Source organism: Polistes dominula, unplaced genomic scaffold, assembly GCF_049000335.1.
Source record: "Polistes dominula isolate Pdom_NZ unplaced genomic scaffold, Pdom_raw_medaka contig_29, whole genome shotgun sequence".
Classification (NCBI taxonomy): Eukaryota; Metazoa; Arthropoda; class Insecta; order Hymenoptera; family Vespidae; genus Polistes; species Polistes dominula.
In genome coordinates, this window is record NW_028300865.1 from 1,408,517 (window position 1) to 1,435,952 (window position 27,436).

At 24.6% G+C, this 27,436-nt stretch overlaps 6 protein-coding genes and 1 long non-coding RNA gene across 11 annotated transcripts; 4 read left to right on the forward strand and 3 right to left on the reverse strand.

Annotated features, from left to right (window-relative positions):
• Nucleotides 1–3,107: 3,107 nt before the first annotated feature.
• Ent1 (Equilibrative nucleoside transporter 1) lies at nucleotides 3,108–6,191 on the forward strand. 2 transcript variants are annotated; one of them, XM_015320904.2, is made up of 11 exons: nucleotides 3,108–3,401; nucleotides 3,529–3,779; nucleotides 3,895–3,976; nucleotides 4,095–4,273; nucleotides 4,366–4,460; nucleotides 4,533–4,583; nucleotides 4,667–4,899; nucleotides 5,249–5,486; nucleotides 5,575–5,660; nucleotides 5,737–5,936; nucleotides 6,030–6,191. In XM_015320904.2, the coding sequence occupies exons 2-11, from the start codon at nucleotides 3,634–3,636 to the stop codon at nucleotides 6,139–6,141; spliced, it is 1,422 nt and encodes a 473-aa protein (XP_015176390.1). In that variant the 5' UTR covers nucleotides 3,108–3,401; nucleotides 3,529–3,633; the 3' UTR covers nucleotides 6,142–6,191. The 2 variants fall into 2 exon arrangements, with proteins under 2 accessions (XP_015176390.1, XP_015176391.1); XM_015320905.2 differs by having other exon boundaries at nucleotides 3,109–3,401; nucleotides 3,614–3,779.
• LOC107066350 (protein-L-isoaspartate(D-aspartate) O-methyltransferase) lies at nucleotides 5,958–9,077 on the reverse strand. Its single transcript, XM_015320889.2, has 5 exons — nucleotides 8,431–9,077; nucleotides 8,146–8,285; nucleotides 7,691–7,916; nucleotides 7,542–7,627; nucleotides 5,958–7,454 (listed from the first exon to the last, which is right to left on the reverse strand). Exons 1-5 carry the CDS (start codon nucleotides 8,489–8,491, stop codon nucleotides 7,260–7,262), a joined length of 708 nt encoding a protein of 235 aa, XP_015176375.2. The 5' UTR covers nucleotides 8,492–9,077; the 3' UTR covers nucleotides 5,958–7,259.
• A 725-nt stretch (nucleotides 9,078–9,802) lies between these two features.
• On the reverse strand, nucleotides 9,803–14,120 carry Rab14 (RAS oncogene family member Rab14). Of its 2 annotated transcripts, none has more exons than XM_089169900.1 (7): nucleotides 13,951–14,120; nucleotides 12,859–12,971; nucleotides 12,646–12,772; nucleotides 12,426–12,543; nucleotides 12,165–12,283; nucleotides 12,032–12,100; nucleotides 9,803–11,934 (listed from the first exon to the last, which is right to left on the reverse strand). In XM_089169900.1, exons 1-7 carry the CDS (start codon nucleotides 14,103–14,105, stop codon nucleotides 11,817–11,819), a joined length of 819 nt encoding a protein of 272 aa, XP_089026026.1. In that variant the 5' UTR covers nucleotides 14,106–14,120; the 3' UTR covers nucleotides 9,803–11,816. The 2 variants fall into 2 exon arrangements, with proteins under 2 accessions (XP_089026026.1, XP_015176544.1); XM_015321058.2 differs by lacking the exon at nucleotides 13,951–14,120 and adding an exon at nucleotides 13,394–13,797.
• On the forward strand, nucleotides 14,078–15,830 carry LOC107066437 (PITH domain-containing protein GA19395). 2 transcript variants are annotated; one of them, XM_015321059.2, is made up of 7 exons: nucleotides 14,078–14,184; nucleotides 14,502–14,541; nucleotides 14,630–14,863; nucleotides 14,929–14,972; nucleotides 15,047–15,124; nucleotides 15,188–15,292; nucleotides 15,360–15,830. In XM_015321059.2, the coding sequence occupies exons 3-7, from the start codon at nucleotides 14,693–14,695 to the stop codon at nucleotides 15,565–15,567; spliced, it is 606 nt and encodes a 201-aa protein (XP_015176545.1). In that variant the 5' UTR covers nucleotides 14,078–14,184; nucleotides 14,502–14,541; nucleotides 14,630–14,692; the 3' UTR covers nucleotides 15,568–15,830. The 2 variants fall into 2 exon arrangements, with proteins under 2 accessions (XP_015176545.1, XP_089026045.1); XM_089169919.1 differs by lacking the exon at nucleotides 14,078–14,184 and having other exon boundaries at nucleotides 14,421–14,541.
• Nucleotides 15,831–16,111: 281 nt separating this feature from the next.
• On the forward strand, nucleotides 16,112–21,723 carry LOC107066438 (Monocarboxylate transporter 1). The gene is made up of 9 exons (XM_015321061.2): nucleotides 16,112–16,800; nucleotides 19,234–19,353; nucleotides 19,450–19,593; nucleotides 19,667–19,935; nucleotides 20,017–20,306; nucleotides 20,495–20,744; nucleotides 20,822–20,987; nucleotides 21,062–21,262; nucleotides 21,342–21,723. Exons 1-9 carry the CDS (start codon nucleotides 16,581–16,583, stop codon nucleotides 21,503–21,505), a joined length of 1,824 nt encoding a protein of 607 aa, XP_015176547.1. The 5' UTR covers nucleotides 16,112–16,580; the 3' UTR covers nucleotides 21,506–21,723.
• LOC149033759 (uncharacterized) lies at nucleotides 20,989–22,248 on the reverse strand. Its single transcript, XR_016175796.1, has 2 exons — nucleotides 22,108–22,248; nucleotides 20,989–21,253 (listed from the first exon to the last, which is right to left on the reverse strand). It is a non-coding gene; the product is annotated as an uncharacterized LOC149033759 (long non-coding RNA).
• Nucleotides 21,987–27,314, forward strand: LOC107066439 (uncharacterized). Of its 2 annotated transcripts, XM_015321064.2 has the most exons (6): nucleotides 21,987–22,145; nucleotides 22,240–22,365; nucleotides 24,204–24,859; nucleotides 24,983–25,184; nucleotides 25,314–25,493; nucleotides 25,575–27,314. In XM_015321064.2, the coding sequence occupies exons 2-6, from the start codon at nucleotides 22,323–22,325 to the stop codon at nucleotides 25,712–25,714; spliced, it is 1,221 nt and encodes a 406-aa protein (XP_015176550.2). In that variant the 5' UTR covers nucleotides 21,987–22,145; nucleotides 22,240–22,322; the 3' UTR covers nucleotides 25,715–27,314. The 2 variants fall into 2 exon arrangements, with proteins under 2 accessions (XP_015176550.2, XP_015176548.2); XM_015321062.2 differs by lacking the exon at nucleotides 21,987–22,145 and having other exon boundaries at nucleotides 22,183–22,365.
• The last annotated feature ends 122 nt before the right edge of the window (nucleotides 27,315–27,436 follow it).

Consider the following 27,436-nt stretch of genomic DNA (forward strand, 5'->3'; position numbering starts at 1 on the left):
AAAAAAAAAACAAATACACACTCAAAGATTTGTGATCAAAATGATTTCACTGTATGTCTCTCAGTGAAAAAAAAAACCCCCGAAAATTCTTTCCGTTTGTTTTATTAATATTTAAAAAATGTTTTCTTTAAAATATCTTATTTACAATGTAAAATTTACAACAACAACAACAACAAATGTTGGAAAACGGTGATAAAAAAAGGGAGGGGGATGCATTCGTGTGAGGAAAGCGAACTTATGAATTAAAAAAAAAAAGAAAGAAATTAAAAAAAAAAAGCAAATTTGCGGCGTTCAGGGGAAAAATGAAAGATGAATTTTTTGTAATTGCACACGTTCCGTAAATGATCACTGGTGCATTACATGATTTATCCTAATAATAATAATAATAATAAATATTAAAATCACGAAGCTTCAAAGAGAATCTCATCAATGAATTTAATGTCAAGCTATTATTTATAATTTAACTAGATTTTCGCGAAAATATTTTTTATCTTAGATTTTATTATCTTACTTTTAATTGTATTTTCTTTTTTTTTTCTTTTTTTTATTGAACAAGTCAATTCGCAACGAATCACTGTGAGTTTTATATATATATATACGTCGACATTTTAAATTGTCAGTTGAATTATGAAAATTCTATGTTTGTTTGTTTTTTTTTTTGTTTTTGGAAAAACATGTAACAGGAATTTTATTATGCAAACTTGTAGTTTAAAAAAAAAAAATATATATATATATATATATATATATATATATATATATATATATCAATTTACAAGAGACGAGTAATTAAAGTATAAGTAAAAAGATAAGAAAGGATTTAGGAGACTTCATTGTTTAAATTATATTTTATTAAAACTTATTAAATGAATTTGTTTGAATTATTTATTAATTCATTGTTTAAATAATATTTTATTTGAACTCATATTAAATCAAAGAAAAATTCAATCTTATGATGAAATAATTGTTCCCTTTTGAAAAGTCATAAAACTAAAAAACTAAACACATATCTCCGGGATTTACAAAATAGTTTGATAAAAAAAAAAAAAAAAATAAAAAAAAAACAAAAAAACTATTAAAATAAAATGGTAAATCGATGACTATATATAATTTCTTATATTTGAGATCAAATTTGAATTGAATATTTAATTGAATTACTCAACTCTCTTGTAAATTTATAATACAATATAATAATTGCAATTAATTTTATACAATTCTGCTGCCTTCATTCATATTTAAGCTTATTAGTATAGTTATTATTTTTTTGTTTTTTTTTTATTTTTAGTTACTCGTCAATTGACGAATTAACGAATTTTACAAAGTATTAAGAAGAAGACCAACGTATATTTTGAAATATACGATACATATATAAAAACTCACGTGTATACGATTTTATCATGGCTTTCTTCTTCACCTATGGAGAGAGCAGAAAATAATAATAATAATAATAATAAAATGATATCTCGAAACTGGTGATCACTTATTGACACGCTTTTGCCAAATGGTATATATAAAAAAAAAAAAAAAAAATAATAAAAAAAATACATTTCTAGGAAAGAAACATTGTATTATATATATATTATCGAAATTAATGAAGGTAATCCTTTTATTATTAGGATAATTCTGTATATAGTTATTATGTCGTAAACAAAAGAAAAACCATGATTTATAAAATGCACTCTCTTGTGACAGGGAAATGAGAAAATAATGGCGGCTATATTATCTCCGTACAATTAACTGTAAAAGCAATGAAACAAAAAAAAAACAAAGGAACGAAACGCACGGATAAAACGGTTCACATTGTATAAACAAATGAAATTCATAAAACAACAAACAACATTAATAAGAATTAACGAATTTATCTGGTGTTCTCGCATTGATTTTTTGTTTTTTTTGTTTATTTTTTTTAAATTTTTTTCTTCTTTTTTTTAAATGAAAAATAATGAAGATAATATAAGGACGTTGAGAGACGTTTTGTTATTATAAAATGTCCAATCCTGTTTTTTTTTTTCGTTGTTAGTTCGTACGCACTACGATTTATCGCAATTTATTGTATTATCGATGAAATACTGTAACAAGCAAAAATACTGTTAACTATTCTTAAAAAAAAAAAAAAAAAAAAATTAAAACTTTTGTAAACTGAGATTAAACGTCTAACGAAGATATATAAACAGTTTCGTTATCCTTGCCTAAAAAAAAAACAAAAAGAAAAATAAAATACAAAATTTATACAGTTCCCTTGCTTGCAAAATCCATCAAAATCTTGCACGTTATGAATCACAAAATTTATTTAGTTTATTAGGAAAAAGTAGACGACAAAATTTCAATACTTTCAGACAAATTAATCATCTGAGCTTTCTTCTTCTTCGTACAGGTAAGCTGTATTTTTTTTCTATTTATCAAAAAAAATCTGTCAAATCTTTGATCAAATATTTCATATTATGATTATATATATATCTCAATTAATTATTTTTAATTATTATAATTACTATTTTGTATTTATGTGTATATACCTTTAAGAAATGCATTTATACGTACATGTAAATTTGTAGAGAGCTTTCAAATAGAAGAAAATCTCAAAAGTATGCTGTCAAGTTCAACAATGATCACCTGTAACAAGAAAACTATATTAATCACATACAATCAAATAATACAATAACCTAACATATAAATAATTCAATTTATAGATGTATGTTTTCAATTGAAATATTTCTATCTATTTATACTAAAATATTTATTTACCATTGCAATAAAATAATACAGCATTGTGTGTATCCCTTTCAGAATAGCATTTATAATGGTATGTTGTCAAGTTCAACGATGATAACCTATAACAAGAAGAAAACTATATTAATATCAAACAATCAAATAATACAATAACCTAACCTAATTATATAAACAGTTCAATTATTAAATGCACTTTTTTAATTAAATTCTTTATTTATTAGTAACAAATAACTATTTACCATTGCAACAAAATAATAATGTATTATTTGATATCACTGCACCGCCATAACCTTAAATACCTACTACCGCCCAATCATCTTATGTCGATAAAACAGAACGATACTTCGATAATATAGAACGATACATCGATAATACAGATCCCTAGATATTCTATGATAAGGTGGGGACTTTGAAGTATGTCTAATAAGTGATTAAGACACAAACACGCTTCGCTTTGTAACAAAAACAACAGATTATGGAGTTTTAATCAGACTTATAAGATCTGACAGATGTCATCAATATTGTTGAATCATATTGGATCATAATATAAAAAGGAATGAATTGCTTGGTAATATCGACAATAGTTTGAACGACTGTTTAGTGAACATGATTCTAATATTACAAAAAATTACTTTCATTGGTTACTTCTGAAGGACAACACTCTGCATACTTTTACTGTACGTAAATGTGATTTCCTTTTTCTTTTTTTTTTCTTTCCTATTACAATTGATTTGTTATACTATATTTTTATATATAATTTATCTCTATAATGAATCATTTACATTTTTTTCTTTTTTTTAATAGAAGGATACTTGAACAAAAGACCATTTTGTTGTCTTCAATATCAATGAAAATAAAAAGAATATTCTAACAAAGAACATTGTTCCAGATGTATTAGAAATCATTATTATGTCATACTCTATTAATAGAAGACCCTTATTAGGGGGTGTATCTGATAGTGAATTTGAAGATGATTTGGAAACTGAAATTGATGATCCAAATATATCTATTCCTGATGAAAAACCATTTCTTAAACAAGAGGAACCACTTGATAGGTATTTTTATATTACTATCACATATTACTCGTGTAATATCATGTATTTAATTAGTATGTAATCAAATCTAAATGTATATATATATATATAAATTGTTTGTTTTCTTTATTTACAGATATCACTTTGCCCATATAGTTTTTTATCTGCTTGGTATAAATGTATTAATTCCATGGAGTTTTTTTATTACTGCTGACGATGTAAGTTTCATATTAATCTATTATTTATACAGTAAGCTACACGAGTATTATTTAATACATGTATCCAAAAATATTAACTAAATTTAATTATATATATATATTTATATTATAATTTTAGTATTGGATGTACAAATTTCGACAAATTCATGATAATGATACTAGAACTGTTGATTATAATCATACAGAAAATTTAGAAACAAAGACAGATCTTCAAGCTAGTTTTACTTCATATTTAAATGTGGCAAGCGCATTACCAAATACATTATTTCTAATATTAAATACATTTATTAGTAAATCGTAAGTATATATAAAAATTTTGTAATATTATATTTTGTAAGAATTTAATTCGTCATTTTTTTGATTAAAAAAAAAAATATTCACATTTTCAGAGTACCTTTAAAAACAAGAATGATAGGATCTCAATGTATTATTCTTTTATTATTTATAATGACGACTGTATTTGTTAAAATAAATACAGATAAATGTAAGTAAAATGTATTTAAATAAAATATATACAAATAAATTAATTGAATTAACTTATTTTATATTTTTATAGGGCAAGCTACATTTTTAATCATAACTTTAACTACTGTAGCATTTGTAAATGGTATGTAAATATTAAAACTAATATATTAATATTTAAAATGTATCAGATGTAATATATATGTAAAACATTAATTAATCTTTCAGCTGCAAGTGCTATTTTTGGTGGTAGTTTAATGGGTGTAGTTGGACGTTTTTCTCCAAAATATATAACAGCTATGTCTGGGGGCCAAGCTTTAGGAGGAATATTTACAGCTTTAGCAGAAGTTATTTCACTTTGGGTTGGTGCTAGTCCTATGGTTTCAGGCTTAGTGTATTTTATTATTGGAGATGCTATATTATTGCTCTCTTTAATTGCATATATAATATTAGAAAAAGCAGTAAGTATTTTAATGTTTATTATAAATTTATATATATATTTCTTTGTGTATGTGTGTTTCTTTTTATAAGAGAATTCAATTAAAAAAGAATTTGTTAATATTATTTTATTTTATCACAGATGGTTATTTACAACTTTGTTATGACTCTTATTAATATACATTAAGCCGCTTATGGTAACGATCAAAATTATTAACATATTACATATATAGAATTTATTAGAAACACAGACACTGTATATTATCTTTTATTATTGTTCTAATTTTGTATGAATGTATTCATTTAATACATAGTATTTTTATTACACACTTATGTATTATTAATAAATATATATTTTCTTTTTATTTATAGACATTTTTCAAACATCACATGTTGGATAAATTTCCTGAACGTATTGACACTGAATATTCTGTTAATACAGAAGTGATGTTTTCACAAGTACATACAATTTCTTATATAAATATTATTAAAAAAATGTGGCATTATGGTATTAGCGTATTCCTTGTATTCTTTATATCACTCACAGTTTATCCAGCTATAACTGTCTTAGTAGAAAGTGAACATAAAGGAAAGGGATATGCTTGGAATGGTTTGTTCAATTTCATCTTTCATCATACACATATTAACTAATCATTTGAAATAAATTCAATGAATTGAAAACTATTTTCTGTTTTTAGATGTATACTTTGTACCTGTGGTAACATATCTCATTTTTAGCACAGGAGATTATGCTGGTAGAGTTTTATCAGGCATATTACAAATGGTAATTGAAATAATAATAATAATAATAACAATGACTAACGTAACTTTATTAATATATAAAACATTTTTGATTACAGCCTAAAAATAAACCATACTATGTCATGTTTTTAAGCATAGCAAGAATTATTTTTATACCAGCTTTAATGTTCTGTAATGCACAACCAAGACATAATTTACCTGTTTATATTCATAGTGACATATATTACATTTTAATAACTATTGCATTTGCTGTAACTAATGGTTATTTGTGTAATTTATCATTCATATTAGTTCCAACGTGAGTGTAGTTTATTTTACATTGTTCTTTTTTTTGTTGTTCGTTAAATGAAATTATACATTTTTATACATCTTTTTTTTTTTTTATATACAGAGTGGTAAATACACAAGAAAAAGAAATTGCATCTGCCATGATGGGAGCTTTCCTTGGCATAGGATTAACAACTGGTGCAGCACTAAGTCTTTACATGGTTAAAGCTTTGTAATATAACTAAGGTATATCTATATATATATATATATATATATATATAATTAATTATACTGCCTTGTATACTATTAAAACATAAGTACATCATTTAAATTCGTTTTAGAGAGTGTTTAGCAAATCTTCAAGATATATATATATATATATTCATTATAGATACATTTGATCATTTCTTATGTGATACATTATTCCATTGAAATCATGGTTTTCAGGGTATTATGACGTAATATAATAATAATAATTATTATTATTATAAACAATATCACAATGTTTCTAGCTAATTAAATAATAATCATTATATTCATTGATATAAAGAAACATTTGTAAAGTAATAACAAAAATATATTTGTACAATAATAGAATTATAAGTATCAATGAGATGATCTATGTAACATTTTAAAATAGTAACATTTGATGTAGTTTAAAAATAATATTTGACTATTCTTATTATATTAAGACACTAAAATTTATCAAATTTTGATGATTATTTGACAACATTCGACATGAATGTTTTTCATATGGTAATTTTATAATGTTATCCAACATATAAAACTTTTATAAATAAGTATACACATTTATATATGTTTATCATTGATAATAATATTATTCTATAATCATATTTGCAATATGAAATATTGAAATTCTAGTCACACAAATCAGCATTTATTATTTATACATTCTTAATTAAATGTTTCATGTACACAGATCTGTGTTATAATGAATAATTATATAATTAATAATAAGTGACATAAATCAATGATAAAAATAATTACAGAATATACTGTTGTAATATTATTTGCACGTTTTTTGTTTGTTTTTTTATTTCATTATAGTTAGATAATCTTAGTTTTATTCTTTAACATTTATATATATATATATATATATATATAAATAATTAGTTAACTTTTTTATTAGAAATATTCTATTTCATATTTTCAACAAATTAAATGAATTAGCACAAAATGTATTATTAAATAAACTTGAAATATTTGTAAATATATAAATTATTTCGTTTCATTCTCATTCAATATTTGTTTTGTTTTTTTTTTTTTCATGACAAATTAATTACAAAACAATATGATGAATATTTATAATCATAAATAACAAAATGATGCTCACTTATTGGAGACTACACAACCCTAATGATTTCAATTGATAATCTTTATCGGTAAGTGGTATAAATACTACACCCATTAATGACTTCCTTTCAATTTCTCCATCCATTGTTTTGTCAATTTGAATTAATGTTTGATTTGAAGAATCTGAGCCTACTGGAATTATCAATCTTCCTCCAAAAGCTAATTGATCGACTAACTATAAATAAAATGAAACACTTGAATAAATTACAAGATATATATATCAAAAAATGAAATTATTTTCAATGAAAATCTGAGTTCTTACAGGTTGAGGTACTTCCTTTGCTGCTGCTCCAACATGAATAACATCATAAGGTGCTTTTGGTAAATATCCTAATCTTCCATCTCCAACTAATTTACAAAAAAAATAATCTATTGTAAAAGTAGAAAATAAATAATAATATATCAATTTACCAATTAATTCAATACGTCCATAAGTTAGAAAATTGGGATAACATTTTTCTATATTTGATTTAGCTTTTTCTTGAAGTTCTGGAATATGTTCAATTCCTATCGTAGTTCCATGAGGTCCTAACATGTATGCCAAGCAAGTTGTTAAATAACCAGATCCAGAACCAACATCTAATGCTCTTCCACCATCACGTAATCTGTCTTGTAGTAATTCCAAGACATGTGCATGCTAAACAATTCTCATTTGTATTCCAACTTTTCATTTTTCTTTCATTTCTTCAGTTTTTTTTTTTTTTATATTTTTAATATTTTATACAAATATCAATTTATACTTGTATCATTTTTGTTTTTGTTCAGAAAGAAGAAAAAAAAATGTCAAAATAAAATATCTCAAATTTGTAATCTTATTAATGATATATATATATATGTATATATGTATATATGATATAAATAAATACCATATGAGGTGCACTTATTGTTGCACCATATCCAATTAGTTGTGGTGCATCAATATATGAAAAAGGTAAATCTATAAAATATTTTCTATCAACAGCATACATGGCATCATAAACACGTTGTGTTTTAATAAAACCTGATCCTATAAACAATGTGTTTGTTTAATAATAACATTATACCCTTTAATTATCAATTAAATAATGAAACACTTCAAAAATCAAGTGTCATTGTACTACTAAAATATTATTTTTTTGTCTTAAGTATAACAATTTTGACATATTACTTACGTTTTAAATGATACATTAAATATAGGTTGTTTTTTGTTTTAAATCTTCCAAAGTTAGCCATTTCATAAATATATACCGCTGCCAAAAACAAGGCTAGTGGTAATAAAAATTGTTTTATTCTTGATAACGAAATAATTTTGAATGATTATTTAATTATCGGATAAACAGGAACAATCTAATTTTACGATTTAATCGATCAATGACTACTGTCGACAAATGGTCATTACGGAAAATGTTTATTCAAATATATATATATATATAATTGAAAAGATTTTTAAACAATTTGCTGCGTCAAATATAAATTTAAGTAATCACTAATATGAAATTGGTATCTGTTGTAAAAATAAAAAACACTAAATTGACCAATGAAAAAACAAAATAACAATATGTCATTTGAATTGCAACTTTTAGCGGGAAATTTATTTATTGATTTAATCACTAACCATGATGAATTGTATTATTTATTGCGTAATAATTAAATTTTATTTGTAATTATTTTTTCATTAAATCTTTAATTTAATTCTATTGATTTAAAATATACAGAATGAATACTGTTTGTTTATATATAAAAATGGTTGACATAATAACAAACACAAAACAAAAAACAAACACTCTTGTTAAACTTATGTCACGTACCACGTGACATCACACTATTAACCATAGTGACGTTAGTCATGTGTTACGTAACAAACTAATAAACTTGAAATTTTAGAATATACATAATATCAAATGAATTATAATAAAAATAATTTTTAAATAAATGTCTTATTAGTTAAGATATTGATCTAAATAAATTGCTAGTCAAGTTCATCAAAATTATGAAGACTTGCAAATAATGTCTTTTGCTTATTCACTGCAAATACAGGGTATATATATATATATATATATATATATATATATATATATATATATAGTATTACAGTAAATACACAGAGTATTGGATAAAGGATCAAAATTATGATTAAAATATCATAAAAAATTAAGGATGTTGCAATTTTGCAATATTCACGAGTTCCCTAATATTTTTTGTAACGATAATGATTTACGTAGTAAATCAAAACGATTAATTTAATTTGAAAGAAAATAAATGATTACTTATTGAATTATTCAAAAAAAAAAAAAAAAGAAAGATAAATTATTAATTCCAATGAAAATGGAATAAAAATAAATTGATAATAACATAAATTTGTTCATGTTTTACCTTTTACAAATAATTATTATAAAAATCTTTGAAAATATTCAAATCTTGTAAATTACTTTTAAGAATTTATAATAAATGTATCAATTATACAAATTTTGTAACTTAAATATATTTAAAGATAACTGAAAAGAATAATAATAATAATAATAATAATAATAATAAAAAAAAAAAGAAACTAGATGAAGGTTTTATTTTGCAATTGTTTCATATCCATAAAAATGTCACATTTGTTTAGATTTATATAGATCTAAGAGGCTTTGGTCAGGTTTATTTTGATTAATCTATTGTATAATGATATTACAAATGCAGGAAATTATAATATATATATATATATAATATATATATATATATCAGAATTATATATAAATAATTACTTAAAAATAACTTTACTATTTTTTCTTCTTCTTCTTGTTTTGCTTTTTTTTTTGTTTTTGTTATTTTTCTTTTTGTTTTTAAACATTTTTCTTCCTCTTATACGAATATATCACTCTTAGAGACTAAAAAGATTTGGTTTTGTAAACATCAATAAATGGATTTAAACGGTGCTTTTAAAATAGAATACAAAACTTAAAAAAGAATAGTTGAGACTTCCTCATAATTACAGAAATAGATATATATATTTCATTTTGAAATATGAAAACTTATATTTTTATAAATTAATATTCGTCAATTTATTAATTGAATGAGCCAAGAAGATGAAGAAGCTTAAAACGATTCTTTATCAAATATTGTATTCCTTATTTGGGTTATTAAATTGTCAGGACTGTGCAATGTGAACCAAGTATATAACAAATAATTATTTGTTTTGTTATAGTTATTGGAAAGCAGCAGAAGCATCATTTATCTACATATAGTGTTATGTATAAAGACACTTCTTATTTTTTAAAAAGATTCACATTGAAAAGAGAGAGAGAGAAAAAGAGAGAGAGAAAAAGAGAGAGAGAGAGCAATGAGATTTAACAAATTGAGAAATTTCCCTGATATTCGTGCATTTAACTAAGAATTTGGAATGTAATTATCTTTGCAAAATGCTTATATAATGCTTATTATTCTCATCAATGAAAGATCATTTTATTTGTGCTGAAAAGAATCTAGCATATAAAAATACGATGATGCTGAATACACTCGTAATAATGAATACGTTTAATTAGATTTACTATGCAAGAGGTAAATGAATAGACCTATTGAAAATTATTAGAAATTCTACACATGTCACTACAGGAAGTATCAAGTTTTGCAAATATCATATTGTACATAAACATGCTCTATCAGCTTGTATTATAATATAACATTAAAAATATGCAAGCATAGCAAGTTCTTGCCTGGCACAGGAACACCTTCTTCTTTTTCATGAATAATAATTATTAGAAAAAAATGGAAAGGTAAGCTTCTTTGTTTTTGTATTTTCTTGTCAGAAGGCAAAAACAAAGGCATTGCAAAAATGTATCCTTGTGTCCATGTTTCTACTGTAAAATCATATTTGGCCTGTTAAATCGTACAGAGAGTTTAGTTTTTCAAATTTAGCATCAACTTCCATGTAGTATGTACATATGAGAAATATATATATATGTATATAGGCCTATATTAATTAATTTTTTTTTTTTAAAGAATATAATATAATATAACTTATACTATACACACCAACAAAGCTACTTTCAAATATCCATTATAACATTCGCTGCACTTTAAATAATAAAAGGGCTTCTTCATGGCTTGAATAATTTGTTATATCGTACGAGAGACACTATACCTATCCAATTACACAACAGAATATATATAGTATACAAAATATATATAAGTTGCCATAACCATGTAAAAACCACATTGTTAATACACCGTTTGGAATGCCAGCCATAAAACTGATATCATTGAGAAATAACTTTTTTATATAACATATATATATCTATACTGCGTCAAATGTTCAGATAATATTACTTCAAATTATTATTATTATTATTATTATTATTATTATTATTATTATCTGAAAAAAAAAAAAATATCCTGAAACATTGTTTTTTTTCTTTAACTTTTTTTTTGTTTCTTTGTTATTAAGTAGACTTCACTTATAAAGATCAAGGGAGGATATTAGATAAGAGATGATCTGCTTGCTATACTTAGTATAAATCATATATGCATTAATAATATTGATGAATTAATCCACTTATATATACAAACAAATAATAACCTAACAAGAGCAGGAATCTTTGCCTCCTTGTTGTTCATTTGACACTCCTTGAAGACTAGTACGGCCAGGTTGACTAGGATTATGTTGGACACCTGATTCAGCAGCATTTAGATCCAATCTAGAAAAATGTAATAATCATTTAAATCAAATGTCTTTAGTTAATTGCGTTTAGAAATTGTATAAATTATATTTCATATAAAAAGAATATTGTTTACCGTCCATCTTGTATACTCTGGAATATTTTCTTTGCTGTCTCCAAGAATGCTTCTTCAACATTATGTCCGCTGTTTGAAAATAATCAAGAATGAAAAGAAAAATCAATAATATCATAAATAAGTAAAAGCTTACGTTTTAGCACTAGCTTCAACAAACATAAGACCATTTTCATCGGCAAATTGTTTGGCTTCTTCGTAAGTTACATCACGTTGATCTTCCAAATCACTTTTGTTTCCAATCAGAAATATTACCTTAAATAAAATCTAATGTCTTATTTATTCTTCTTTTTTTTTAAATGGTATGAATAAAAGAATGTCTAACAAATACACGCCAATAGAGAGTTACACTTTACAGATATAAATACCATTATGTACAATATCATATTTTGCATACAGTGCTTGGATTGGTCAAATTCCTCGTGTCTGTAAGCCAGCTGCTCAGATGATTATACGTAGAACGACGTGTAATGTCATAAACCATTAATGCGCCTGCAGCACCACGATAATACGATCTATATATATATATAAATAGATAATATATTTTCATGTTATTATTCAATAAAATTCAAATGTACGAATCAAAACAAACAATTACAATGATCAACTTTAAATACCTAGTAACAGCCCTAAAACGTTCTTGTCCTGCAGTATCCCATATTTGTAATTTTATTTTTTGACCTGCTACTTCAATAATTCTAGTACCAAATTCTACGCCAATTGTATGCGGACAATCAGCCATAACTGTAAAAAACAAAACAAAAAATAACACAACATTGAAAAATGTTAAATGAATGATTTGAATGAAAAAACAAAAAAAATCCACTTACACTTCTTTTCTGTAAACTGATGAAGTAAACACGATTTTCCTACTCCCATATCGCCTATTATAATGTACTTAAAAATATATGAATAATTGTATGGTCCAGTCGACATTTTGTACCTATAAAAATATATAACACTTGATGATCACTTATTTATGTTAATCTCCATCTTTGATTTATTCAATTAATTATTACATCTTCTATATTATATGATGCAAATAATAAAAATATTATTATTTAGAATTGGAACGTCATTAATCAGATAACATGAAATTTTTTACTCTGAAAGTACAATCATGTATATATATCTATATAAATATATACTGTTATATTATATTTAATTGTTAATAGAAATTTTGTAATATTAAAAGACAACACACATAAATTAAATGATTATTATAGAAATTAATGGTTACTTGAACAAACCTTAGGTACTACAAACCTGAATTACACTACTGATACTAACTATTCGATGGATATAAAAAAAAAAAAAAGAAAGAGAAAAAGATGATGTCAAAATTTTGTTAAATGTACTACTCACCTCTTGTAACACGTTTACGCTAAAACTTTATACTGTTTAACAATGCTCGAAATGATTCTTATCGTTACTTTTACCACATTAACTACTCGTTCTATCACTAAATTCAGATATATTACCCGATTTTAAGTAAATAGTTAAGAATCCTTTTTAACACGAGCAATATGGCAGTTCACTGTCTGTATTAATGATGGCGGAGAATAAACGTCAAACAATCTGTCATTAAAATCAAAATGATTTACTTAGAGAATTTGATGGACGTTATTTGTATTAACGTTAGTTATTTTTCTTCAAAATAATTTGATTGAAATATCGAAAATCTTTATTAACTAGTCAATAGAAAGGTCAAGACATCTTTTGTAAATTCTACATTTCCCTTTGACAGCTTCGTTCTAATTTTTTACGAACGATGACACATACACACATACACACACAAACAAATCTTAACTATTCACTCATTGGTGGACATTCGAAATGTGAAAAGATGTTTTGTATGTAACGACCAATAGTATTATCTCTTTATTTCACAATGGAATTATGAATCATCAAAGCAAACTTACATGCAAATTAATAATAGGTTATAGTAAGAATTATTGTAGGCGTATTTGATCAAACAAATTATTAATGAACATTTGAAAATATTACGAAATTGGCTGCTACGTGGCAAATCTAGTTTCAAAATTGCCCGTTTGACAGCTACAGCGCTACCAACCATCAAAATGTTTTGTATATTGGAAAATGTTCAGTAAATTTCTTGTGTTCTCTAACGCATCAATTAACGTACAAAGATTTTGGTAATTATTTATATATATATATATATATACATTTGATATTATTTATTTGTTATCAAAAAAAAAAAAAAAAAAAAAGAAAAAAAATAAAAAAAACAAAGGACAATTGCATTTTATAAGTAGAGTATTTTATACACTTTTTTCTTTTAATATTATTATTAATTTAAAATCTTAATCTCTTAAAAATAATATTATAGTTAGTATTGTTAAAAATAATTATTTTAAATTCCATCAGCTATTTTGATATTTCATTTTTAAGTATATAATATATAAAGATTGTAAAAAAAAATTAAAAATTTATATATATTGTTTTTTCAAAGTTTCAATAATATTCAACGACATTCCCGGCTCATGACACATGTACGTGTGTACACACATGTAATATTTAAATTTAACCGTATTTCAAATTTGTTATTATTGCGCATGTACTAACATTTGATTATTCTAGAAATTGCAAAGGTTAGAATTCTTATAAGGGAATAATCAGAATTATTTTATTAACGTATTAAACATGGAACATCAATGTGGTTGTGGAAGTGTACATAATGATGGAGAATTAGGGGTTCAATATAATTTATATAGCAAAATAGATAAAGATAATGTTGAATGTTTAAATGAATATCAAGAGAATAGTGGGGTGACAGTATTCAAACCATGGGAAGAAAGATTAGATACCAGTAAGGTAAATTTTGATAAACATTTCATAAAATATATCAAATATTAATATATAAATGTATTTCATTTTAGTTCGTCGAAAGTGATCTCGATAATGAACTACTTTTCAATATACCGTAAGTTAACAAACTTCATTTACATTGAAACTGTAATATTATAAAATAAAATATAATATTAATTGATGTTACAGCTTTACAGGAAATGTCAAATTAAAAGGACTTATTATAATAGGAGGTGAAGATCAAACACGACCAAATAAAGTAAAATTGTAAGTATTATAAATAAAATATAAATATTCTTATGTATTTGATCATTTTAATATTTCATTTAGATATAAGAATCGACCACATATGACTTTTGATGATGTTACAATAGAAGCAGATCAAGAATTTGAACTTTGTAATGATGAAAATGGTGTACATGAATATCCTTTACGGTATGTAAATATTATTAAATATAAATACAACGTATAATGTGTTTATTGTTTATGTTGTTCATAACAGAGTCGTTAAATTCTCCACCGTAAATCACTTGAGTCTTCATTTTGTTGGTAATGGTGGAGCGGAAAGATCCAAAATTTACTACATTGGTTTAAAAGGAGAATGGACACCAGGTCATCAACATGGTGTTACAATTTGTACTTATGAAGTATTGCCACAATCGGATAAGCATATAAAACGTTTGGACGAAGTGACCAGGGAAATTACTTAATTTTCTTCATTTAACAACATTTCTATTTTTAATCATTTACATATCTATCATTAAATTAAATATATATATATATATTCTTGTTACTTTAATAATGCGTAATTATTGGTGAACTATAACAGAAATGTTTTTCCACAATTCCAATAATTCTCGCAAAAAACTTTATTTTTTGATAAAAATTGTAAATTTCATTTTATCTAAATGGAGCATGTAAGAATTGTAAGGCTTGTAAGAATTTGTATTTTATATTTTGTATGCACTGTGAAAGCTTCATTTAAGGTGATAAACTTAAATATATACATATATGTATATATATATATATAAACAATGTGAATAAAATAATATAAATTGATTTAAGATTAACTAATATCCAAAAAAGCATTTCATGAATACGTTACTTCCTTTTTTTTTTTAATAATATATCAATCATTATTAATTAACAATATATAATTATTATATTTTGTAACGCAAAACATATTATAATATATTATTATACAATAATTAAAAATATGATATTATTTTCGTACTATTATTTAATAATAATATCAAGAAAATAATTATTATTCAAGGATATACGGTACTTCATTTGAATGAAATGCGCGCGCATACTACATAGATCGACTGATCGATTAATCGAAAAGAAATATCGAACGAAAAATTTCAAATGTACTCTTTTACGAAGATATCATATAAGATTGAATAATAAATACAACATAAGAAATAATATATGACAAAAATAAAATAGAAAATAAAATTGAGGTTCGAAGGAGAAGAGCCGTTAACTGAAAGTCATTGATAAATAAACAAAAATGGAGGGTAGGGGTAGAGAAGTATAAATATACAAAAGAGATATTCATATGTACGGTAGCGTCAGGGGTTTCGTTGACCCTCTCTCTCTCTCTCTCTCTTGTTCTCTTTAATATAATAGCTTCTCAGATTCGTATTTACAATCAGAATCGAAAGACAAGACTGGATAGTTGGTTGCGCGCTAACGCGCGCGATAGATCGCGAAACTCATGGCGTGTGTGAGTGCAAGTGCGTGCTCGAAATCTGAAACAACAAAGGAAGAGGAGGAAACTGTTCAAAAAATTCAATTAAAAGATAACAATGTCGAGGAAACACATTCGTTAATGGAAAATCATTCTACAAGGACTACTACTAATGGTTTATCAAAACCACCAGACGGAGGATGGGGCTGGTTCGTCGTCCTTGCGTCCTTTCTCATACACGTTATTAGTAAGTGTTATCATTGATATCATTTATTCTTTCTTTTTGTTTGATTTTTTTTTCTCTTTTCATTTCCTTTATCTCCTTTTTTGTTTTTTTTATTTTAATTTTAAATCCGCATAGTCACGCGATTTCCATGAAAATATCGAATTGTCAAACGTCCTCGACCGCATTTTTCTTTTGAATTTCACAATGTATCCATTCTATCATACACGTACGTGATCTTTGATAAAAGACATTGATCCTTTTCTAGTTTTCATTTTGCTGTTTATAACATGAATCATTTATCGTGATTCAATATATAAAACATTTGTATATTTGTATTTTCATACGTTCATACGAAGTTTCGATTTATTCTCTTTTGTGTTCTTTCCTTCCTTCCTTCCTTCCTCCTTTTTTTTTTTTTTTTAATATAGTAAAACTTGTATTTTCATTAAATAAGTTTCTTTGACAAATACTTTTCGATCATTTTATTATTTTATTAAATATAGATCATCTCTCTCGTGGTTCAACGGTCAATGAGTTTCACGATTTGTTCAAAACACTCGCGATAAAGCTCCCCGATTTTGATTACCTTATTTCTATGTTGTTTTTCGTGTTTACAATCTTTAATAGAGATAGAATTGTTAAAAAATAATCAAGAATTTGATAATATCATGATCAATATCAAATATCAATTCACGATAAAAATGGTAACGTCGAAATTTCATGATCGGTGAAGCGTAAAACTGTATATATATATATATATATATATATAAAACATGCGTCATTTATCTCCAACATGATTTTTCTTTGTTGCATTGTGAATTTGACGCTAAAGTTCTTTGAAACGAACGTTTTGAGAAGAAAGAATATCATCTCCGAACTATCTTTAACATATTGTATATGTGTTATATATATATATATATATATTTACGATGATGTATAAGACTCCATTTTGTTGTATGTTTTTTGCTAAAACCAAAACTGGAATTTTTCCACATTTTTTTTTTGATCAATATTTGTGAAAATTAAACAATAATTTATAATACAAAAATCGATTAGGTATTTAATTATTTAAAAATAGAAAAAAAAAAAAACACAAAAGAATGTATAAATTTGTATTTGAAATTTTGTATGCACGATAAATTTATTTGATACAATGATTGAAATATTCAAATACAGTTCATGTATAAATAATAATTAATGCATTAAATTAACGATAACATTTTCATTTGTAAATAGAATAACGCATGAAACTGAAGATGAAGATTAAAACGATTTATGATTATTTCATTATTATGTTATCATTCGAAGTTACGTGCTGAAAATACAGTACGTAAATTTTGACAATAAAAAAGATACAAATATACATATATTATTTTACATATTTATCTGCGAAAAGATTGAAGAAGAAGAAGAAGAAGAAAAAAAGTCAAATTTAGATAACCTTTGTTGACTTTAATTGAAACGGTGTTGTGTTGTAAAAAGAAACATTTTTTGTACGTTTACAGTTGAGAATACACTGTATATTTGTCTCTTCTTTTCTATAAAAAAAAAAAAAAAAAAAAAAAAAAGACATTTTTTGACTTGAGTCATCATTTCCTCTTATCATTCTCTTGTTGTTCAGTTTTATTCTCGTATTATACGTTCATTCAAATGAATTAACATTCTCGTACAAATACATTGTATTATATTATTCGATCATTTTGATCGCAAAATTTCATTTGTATTTGTGTTGTTAACAGTTTTTAATATAAATGTATCTTTAAAACGAGCATATTATAATCAAAGAAATTCAAATCTTATATTTTCCTTGTTAAGATAATGATAAAACCGCTCCTCAATGCTATTAATAATCAAAATAAAACATTTTTTCGTGACCTCGTAAATCAATTTTATCATAATATTTGTCAAGTCGCGTGTGCTTTAATTAGAGAAATTAAAAATCGTTTTACGAATTCAATTGTAATGCACAATGAAATTAGATCGATGATGGTTTTGTTCCGGACATCGACTAAAGTATTATCTTTATTACTCACGACTGATAGTTACGAATATATATATATATGTATATCTATTTTAATAGGTCATTCAATATAGTTTTGTAATATATTTACTATTGTTTCATTTCCAGAATGAAATCTTATTAAGCAAAGTATTATTAAAGTATTCTTTTTAAATAATTATTGGTAAGATTCATTTTAACAATTTTTAATAAATAATATGCATTTTATTTAACATTTATATTCATATCATAATGATTCGTATAATTAAATCTGTATTTAATCAAATAATCACCAATAATTGTTCGTTTTTTAATTAAATAATCGCCATATTGTTTTTAATTCTCATTGATAAGATTTTCTAATTTTGAACATTTCTATGTAAACGATACATATATATATATATATATATTTATTTATTTATTATATTTCATGTATCCTTTATTTTGTTTAACAGCCGATGGGGTGACTTATTCTTTTGGTGTTTTTTATTTGGAACTTCTTTATTACTTCGAGGAAGGAAAAGGAGCAACTGCTTGGATTGCTTCCATACTCGTTGGTGTAACTTTGTGTTCAGGTAAGAAATATCCACATAATTAAATTTAATAATTAATTGATAATAATTGTATATAATTTACTTGTAATAATTGGAATTTTCTTGTTCAATTTAAAGGTCCAATATCTGGATTGTTTGTGAACAAATATGGCTGTCGAGCGGTAACCATAGCAGGTTCAATTTTAGCAAGTACTTGTCTGTTAGCAAGTGTATGGGCAGGTAGTATCATTATGTTATACTTCACCATTGGCCTTGGAACAGGTAAATGAAATGAAATAATTTCTTTTCAATTATTCTTTAAAATCACAATGTTGTTATATTTATATGTACACAGGTTTAGGTTTTGGATTAATATATTTACCAGCTATAGTGAGCGTTACTTGTTACTTTGAAAAGTATCGTTCGTTAGCTACGGGTATAGCCGTTTGTGGTTCAGGTTTAGGAACTCTCGTTTTTGCTCCTTGTTTGGAATCTCTTATATCAAATTATGGATGGAGAGGAACAATGATGATATGTTCTGGTATTGTTTTGAATTGTATTGTACTCGGAGCTTTTTTCAGACCACTCGAAACTCCAGTGTCTAAAAGGAATCGTAATTCAGAGGTATAATTGATCAATTAATTTAATGTAATAACAAAACAAAATAATTTTACAGTTTAATTAAAACGTTTGTTTCTGTTTTAGGGAATATATCATGAATTACAAAGTAGAGACAAATTTACCAATCAAGATGAATGTTCAAATGAAGTTAACGATCTGAAAAATAATATTAAATTCAATAATGTAAATGATATTGAAAAGGAAGTTATGCCACTTTCTTTTGGTATGAGGACTGCTTTAAGTCATCCTGTATTAATAACTAAAGTTAGCAGTCATTATAAACAATCACTTATAAGAGGATTTGGAAGTGTCGAAGTGAACAGGTGTTACAACGGATTTCATCATGGCAGTCTGGGAAACATTCGTAATTATTCGTCTGTATCATTTGCATTAAGATTCTATTTGTATTTTAATTTTATTTTTATCTCTTCTTATTATATTATCAATATCTATTTTTAAATTGCATTATACAGAAATGTTCTTATAATACATTTTGTTTCATAAATGATTTAATAATCTGAGATAATTGTATATTAATTAAATTTATTGTATACTTTTACAGTAAATCCTTGGATGTTAATAATAAAGAGGATATTACTCACTCAGATACATATTTTAAAAATGTATCGAAGAATATTGAAATAAATAAGGCTAAAAATAATACGGCATTGTCCCCTAAATCTGAAAATACGAGAGATATACTTGAAGATATGGAGGATACTTCTCTTTTAAAGAATCCTATGTTCATTCTTTTTACATTTTCTAATTTTTGTACCAGTATTGGATTTAATGTGCCTTATATATACCTACTGGTAAATATCAATAATTATTATTCACACTTTTTAATTCCTTAAAAGTACTTTGTAATTATATATTTTCTTGTTTACAGCCACAAGCAGAAGAACGAGGAATAAACAAAAGCTTAGCTAGTTATTTACTTGCAATTATTGGAGTAGCTAATACTTTAGGTCGTATTATTTTAGGATATGTATCTGATAAGCCATGGATCAATCGACTTCTTGTCTATAATATTTGTTTAACGATATGTGGTGCTGGTAAGTAATAATTTATAAATAATAGACAAATTAATAATAAAAATATATATATAATAATATTTTTCTTATTGTAGCTACACTATTTAGCACTTTATGTACCAATTTTTATACTTTTGCATTTTACTGTATCGTTTATGGCTTTACTGCTGGAGCATACGTAGGCCTTACTTCTGTTATTTTAGTTGATTTATTAGGCTTAAGTCGTCTTACAAATTCCTTTGGATTATTATTACTTTTCCAAGGCTTTGCATCTCTTCTTGGACCACCTATAGCAGGTTACAAAATGCAGAATTATTAAATACATTGAATATACATGAATGTAAATTTGTTAATTTTCAATTTGATTATTTTCAGGTTGGTTATATGATGGACTTGGTTCATATGACCCTGGTTTTTATACTGCTGGCAGTATGATTGCTATTAGTGGTTTAATATTATTTTTAATTCCTTTATTACAAAAACAAGAAGATGCAAGAAAACTGAAGAGATTAGGTGGAATGAATTCTCAAATAGCATAGACTGAATATAAAAATTACACATATATCCTTAAACGATATACTTCTGATAATTATAATAAAACGACAAAATAATAAATTGAAGGTAAATTTATACAAATAATATTTTCCAACAAAATTTAAATAAAGCAAATATTGCTTTATTAATATTATATCATGTTTGAAATTAAACGAAATCTTTTGAAGTTTTGTTATCAATAAACTTGCACTTTTATAATAAATATCTCGTTATTATAGTAAAAAGATAAATCAAATTTACAATTAGTCCTTTCTATTCAAATGAAGCATTATATGCCGCCTAATAATTGCGCATGCGCACAAAATTCTTCATTCCGGTAAGAACCAATAAAAATGATTATAACAGTACTACGGTTGGGGTATAGTGGGGGAAGACGTAATAGAACAGAACAAAGAGAACCTCCATCTTGGACTGTGGTGCTTTCATCAATAAATTAAAAAGAACGACTTGTGTGTGTTTTTGTTTTTATTAAAAATTAGAATTAAATTAAAAAAAAAAATAAAATCAACAGTTATTATCTTTGATATATAATATTAATTAAAAATCAATTTAATCAACAATAATATAATCGCATTTGTGAACTTGCCTTTAAGCTACTTCGATTGTATATTTCGCATAATTTCGGTGAGTTTTCGAACGCTTGATAAAAGTCAAGCTGTTTGCTTTATTTTGTATTTGATACCCATTTTAACGTTCGTTGTCTTCTCGTGATATTCAGATTTCATCGGTATATCAGAGGTAAAGTACAATTCTGTCTAGGATTAACAAGAAAACAGTGAAGTTAATTGATTATTAGCCGACATGTTTAAAATCACATTGCTTATTTTATTTTGCGCAATATCAGGTACGTATACAGATTTATATTATATATGTATATATATATATATATATATTTACTGATAATTTTAATGCAAATGGCAGATCGTGTTAGTATATGAGAGAAAGAGAAAGAGATTCATGACGTAGCAATCTATAAAGTAATTTTCCATCTAGAAATAAAAAAGGGAATTTTTTTTTTCTTTCTTTCTTTCTTTCTTTTTTTCTTTCTCTTTGTATGCTTTTGATGTAATTACGTTTTGATGAATGCAATCAAATTTGATTTCTAATTTTTTTTTTTTTTTATAATTAATATATGAAGATTGTACAAATTGATATAACATATTGAACGACAATACTTTTATTTGATTTTGACGATCGATAAAAAAAAAAAAAAAAAAGAAAAGGAATGTAAAATAAAAGACGGTAGCTTGTCGTTCACGTATGTTTTCTGAATAATCTGAAGGTGGGGGAGGAGGAGGAGGAGGAGGAAGAGGATTTGATTTTCTAACGACATTAAAATCGAACAATTTTTCATTTATGTTACAAATTGCATTTAATTTCAACATTTCAAAATAATATATAATGAAATAAAATAAAACGTCAATTTATTAATAATAACATTGTGAAACAAAATGTTATAATTATCCTTTGTTCAAAGATGTTGTTTAAGGATGATTTTTAAATAATTAATCATTTTATTATTATTATTATTAATAATGTTTTAAAAAAATATGGCATAACAAAAATAAGTTAGAAAAGTTATCAATATGTTTTTATCTTTCTATTTTTTTTCTTTTTTTTATATATACATATGATTAAACATAAATTTTACAATACAAATGTTTATTTAAATCCATTGTGTCAAAATTATTTCTTCTTTTTTTTTTTTTTTTGAGTTTACATTCTTAAGACAGTTTTTATAGTAATTGCATATTATATACTGAATTTAATTATACAGAAAAAGAAAGGAATTTAATATGCAGATGCATGCATAATCTAGTATCGTATATATTACATAAGATAAGAACTAGGAGGGTGGATGATGAAGTCATAACTTTGATATTTATATTTGAAATTATTCATATTTTTTTACACGTAATACAAAAAATTACTTGTTATGTTAATGTACATATATATATATATTACATTATATTAAAAAATAAATCATAAAAATCACTCATACTTTCTATTAATTTTATTAATCATTTATAATGCATTTTTGAATCATTAATCATATGTTATGTTAATGTACATATATATATATATATATATATATTAAAAAATAAATCATAAAAATCACTCATACTTTCTATTAATTTTATTAATTATTTATAATGAATTGTTGAATCATTAATCATATATTTTATATTCAATATGAAACTAAATAATCTTCTTTGTATAATATAAAATATTTGTGCGTCACAAATCGATGAAAATATGTGTTTGATAAGTAAGATGGATATTTTGTGTTATAAAAAAAAAAAAAAAAAGAAAAAAAATGTATATAAAAATATTTTCAACTTTATTAAACTAAACAAGAGATAAGAAATATTATTCCTTTGAATTAGCTAATGTATTAACTAAGCTATTTATAATGTATTAACAAATTGCATTGAATGTTCACGTGTATGTGAAAAAATAATAAAAATACAAGACGAAGATAAAAAATAAATAATGGCGAGAAAGAAATCCTGATAAGAAATATATATATATATTTTTTTTTACACTGTTCAATGATAATTTATTAACACACACACACATATATATATATTATGCACATATTATGCGTATAATTTTATATAACAATTAAAGATTAATCTCACGCAATATGAAAGTATATATTGAAATTTGAATATTTTATAGGTTATGGTATAAATGGACAGTCTCATGATCAAACGAAGGCAAAGATTTTGAATGAATCTGCAAATATTGGACAAGTACCATCGGCAAATGTCAATTTACATCCAAATTCTAACAATGTAGTTGATCAAACAGTACAAGCAGATTCTAAACAATCTTTAACACCTAATGCAAATCCAATAGATCCACAAGTTAAAAATACTATTGTACCAAATGCAGTAGCAGCAGCAGCAGCAGCAGCAAATATTAAAAAACAAGATTCTGCATTGCCGAATACTACTCCGATTATTGAAATTACATCTGCAAATACACTCGTAGATCAAAATACACCAAAAAGTGTTGCTGAAACTGATTCTAATACAAATAATAATACTGAAGAACCTGTAGTACCAAATACTATAAAACCTAATACAACAACAACAACTACTACTACTACTACTACTACTACTACTACTACTACTACTACTACTACTCCAAAAACAACAACAACATCCACTACCACTCCTTCACCATCACCAACCACCACTGCAGCACCACCCGTCCCATTACCAACTCCAAAACCTGGAAAATGGATACTCAATGGATCCAATGAAACTTGTATTGTTGTTGCTATGGCTGTACAATTTAACGTTTCTGAATTTTCTGATCAAACTAATCAGGTTTGTTTTTAATTTCACTTATTTCAAAAATATTATTGTAAATTTGTTTTTCTTATTTATAAGATTTCTTTGAAAAAAAAAAAAGAAAAATATTGTTAACATTTGTTTCTTTTTTCTTTTTAGACGACATACAAAGTATTCAATCTACCTGATAGAACAAATGAAACTAAAGTATCTGGTTCCTGTGGAAAATTAGAACAATCTATAGCTTTGCAATGGAATACCACTGTAAATGTTACTAATACTTTTACTCTTCACTTTTCCAAGAATGATACAACAAAACAATATCATTTTCATCATTTAGAACTTAATATTACTGAAGGAAGTAAGAGATGTTTTATATTTTTGTTGTTGTTGAAGATTTTCATTTTTTTTTCTCTCTCTCTCTCTCTCTGTTATTAATTCTCATTACAATGTTTTAATTATCTTTATAACATTTCAATTTTATTTACAGATAAAACTTCAATGTATATACACAATGCAACATTATTCTCTACCGGTTTAAGTAACTCTTACAGATGTTTGAAACAAGAAAATTTCACTTTTGACTCTAACAAAACAAAAGGATATTTAATGATGTCTGATTTGCAATTCCAAGCTTTTAAAGCTGACAAATCTGTTAATTTTGGCGAAGGTAAAATATTATTTCTCATGAATGTATAATTAACTGTTATATTATAATATATAATCATTTTCATTTATTATTTGTGTATAGTCAAAGACTGCAAACTGGACACACCAGACATTGTCCCAATAGCTGTGGGTTGTGCACTAGCAGTTTTGGTAGTCATTGTATTGGTTGCCTATCTTATAGGACGTAAACGAAGCCAATCACGTGGCTATCTTAGTATGTAATCTGCTTGAAGTCAGATTTTTTACTGGTCAGTTTATAACTTCCTTTTTTTTTTTTTCTCTTATATATAAATTTTACATTACAAAAATCAGTTAATATTATTACTACTACGAATTTATCCAATTACGCATTGTGCTCATAGACTATAAATGAATCTAATACAATTAAGAAGGTATAACTTTTTGTTTATAAAGTTATTACTACTACTACTATTACTATTACTACTACTAAAGTTATAATGCCAAGCAGTTACTTAGTAAGATAGTTTTAAGATATGTATAGCTGAGAATTTGCAGTTTATAAAAACAAAAAAAAACATTGAAGTAACTTGCAATACTATTATGAAAAAAATATGTCTCTATGTATATCCACGTTTTTTCAATGAACGAAATATCTTCTGTGAGGTTGAATCTCGTGGTGGAAACGTTTGATTTTTGATATTTGTTGGGCCATTTAAAAAAAACGGTGCATCAATATAAGCGGCAGTATTCTTTAAATAAGTTTAACAAATCAGAGAGAAGACATTGTTTAGTTTATTATACTCAGAGATATAAAGAATTATTATTATTATTATACGATCGTTCAAATATTAATGATTATTAAGTATATTATATAAATGATTTAATTAACATTTTTGGTTGGTTGGTTGGTTGGTTTTTTTTTCTTTTTTTAGATACAAAATAATATAAATTTATTACTTTTCATAGAGAAATTTAATTGGATATTCTAATTGTTGTTAAAATTAACATGATACTTTTATGTTTTATTTTTCTTGATAAACATACTGTTGGCGAATGCGAAAGTCTGTGATTCTTGGTGTATATATTATTGTTGAAAAAAAGAAGAAAAAAAAAAAAAGTATGGAAGAGCATGAATTATATATGAGTTTGTGTAGATAATCCTGCTTCTTTCCAACCCTTTCGCATAAGTGAACATGTAAAACTATAGGCGAATATTATAAAAGCCGTGTATGCTACCCCAGAAGATACTGTAAAATCACATTTAGCTATTAGAAATTGCTTTGTCTCTTATTTTTTTCTTTTTTTTTTCTTTTTTTTCAAATGAATTATTGTTTATACAATTAATCATTAATTTTACTTTAAACTCTTAGAATATGATAAAGAAAATGTAAAAAATGAGAGCACTTAATTAATATCGGCAATGTTTACTTTAAAAGTAACAGTTAAATTTACAAACTTTTTTCCATGACAATTAATAATAATAAAAAAAAAATAAAAAAAAGAAAGTGCTAAAGAGTAAAATTCTTTAATAGTATAAACTAACATATTGTTTTTTGAAAATTGAATTTTTCTTAAAAAAAAAAAAATATCTTTTATATAAGTAATAAATTGAAATAATTACTGAATGGGGATATATCCTGTTATATTATATACCAACGGTGAATATAGTTTTTTAAAAGTATTCTGAGAAAGATGATTATTATAAAATGTGATTTCGTACTTGGATGATACAAATGTTATGATGAAAATTATTCACAAGCTTAAGAGTTATGGAAAAAATAAAAAAAAAATTATTTTTTCATATTATATGGATTAATTATAAAAAAAAATAAAGAATGCTAATTAAATAGTTTCAAAATAATGACTAATCAAATATTTTTACGTTAATTTTTTATGTTTTTTTTTTTTTTTTTTTTTTTTATTTAAGTACACGAAAATAATAAAATTCTTTTTTTTTTTTTTTTTTTTAAATTTAAATATTGA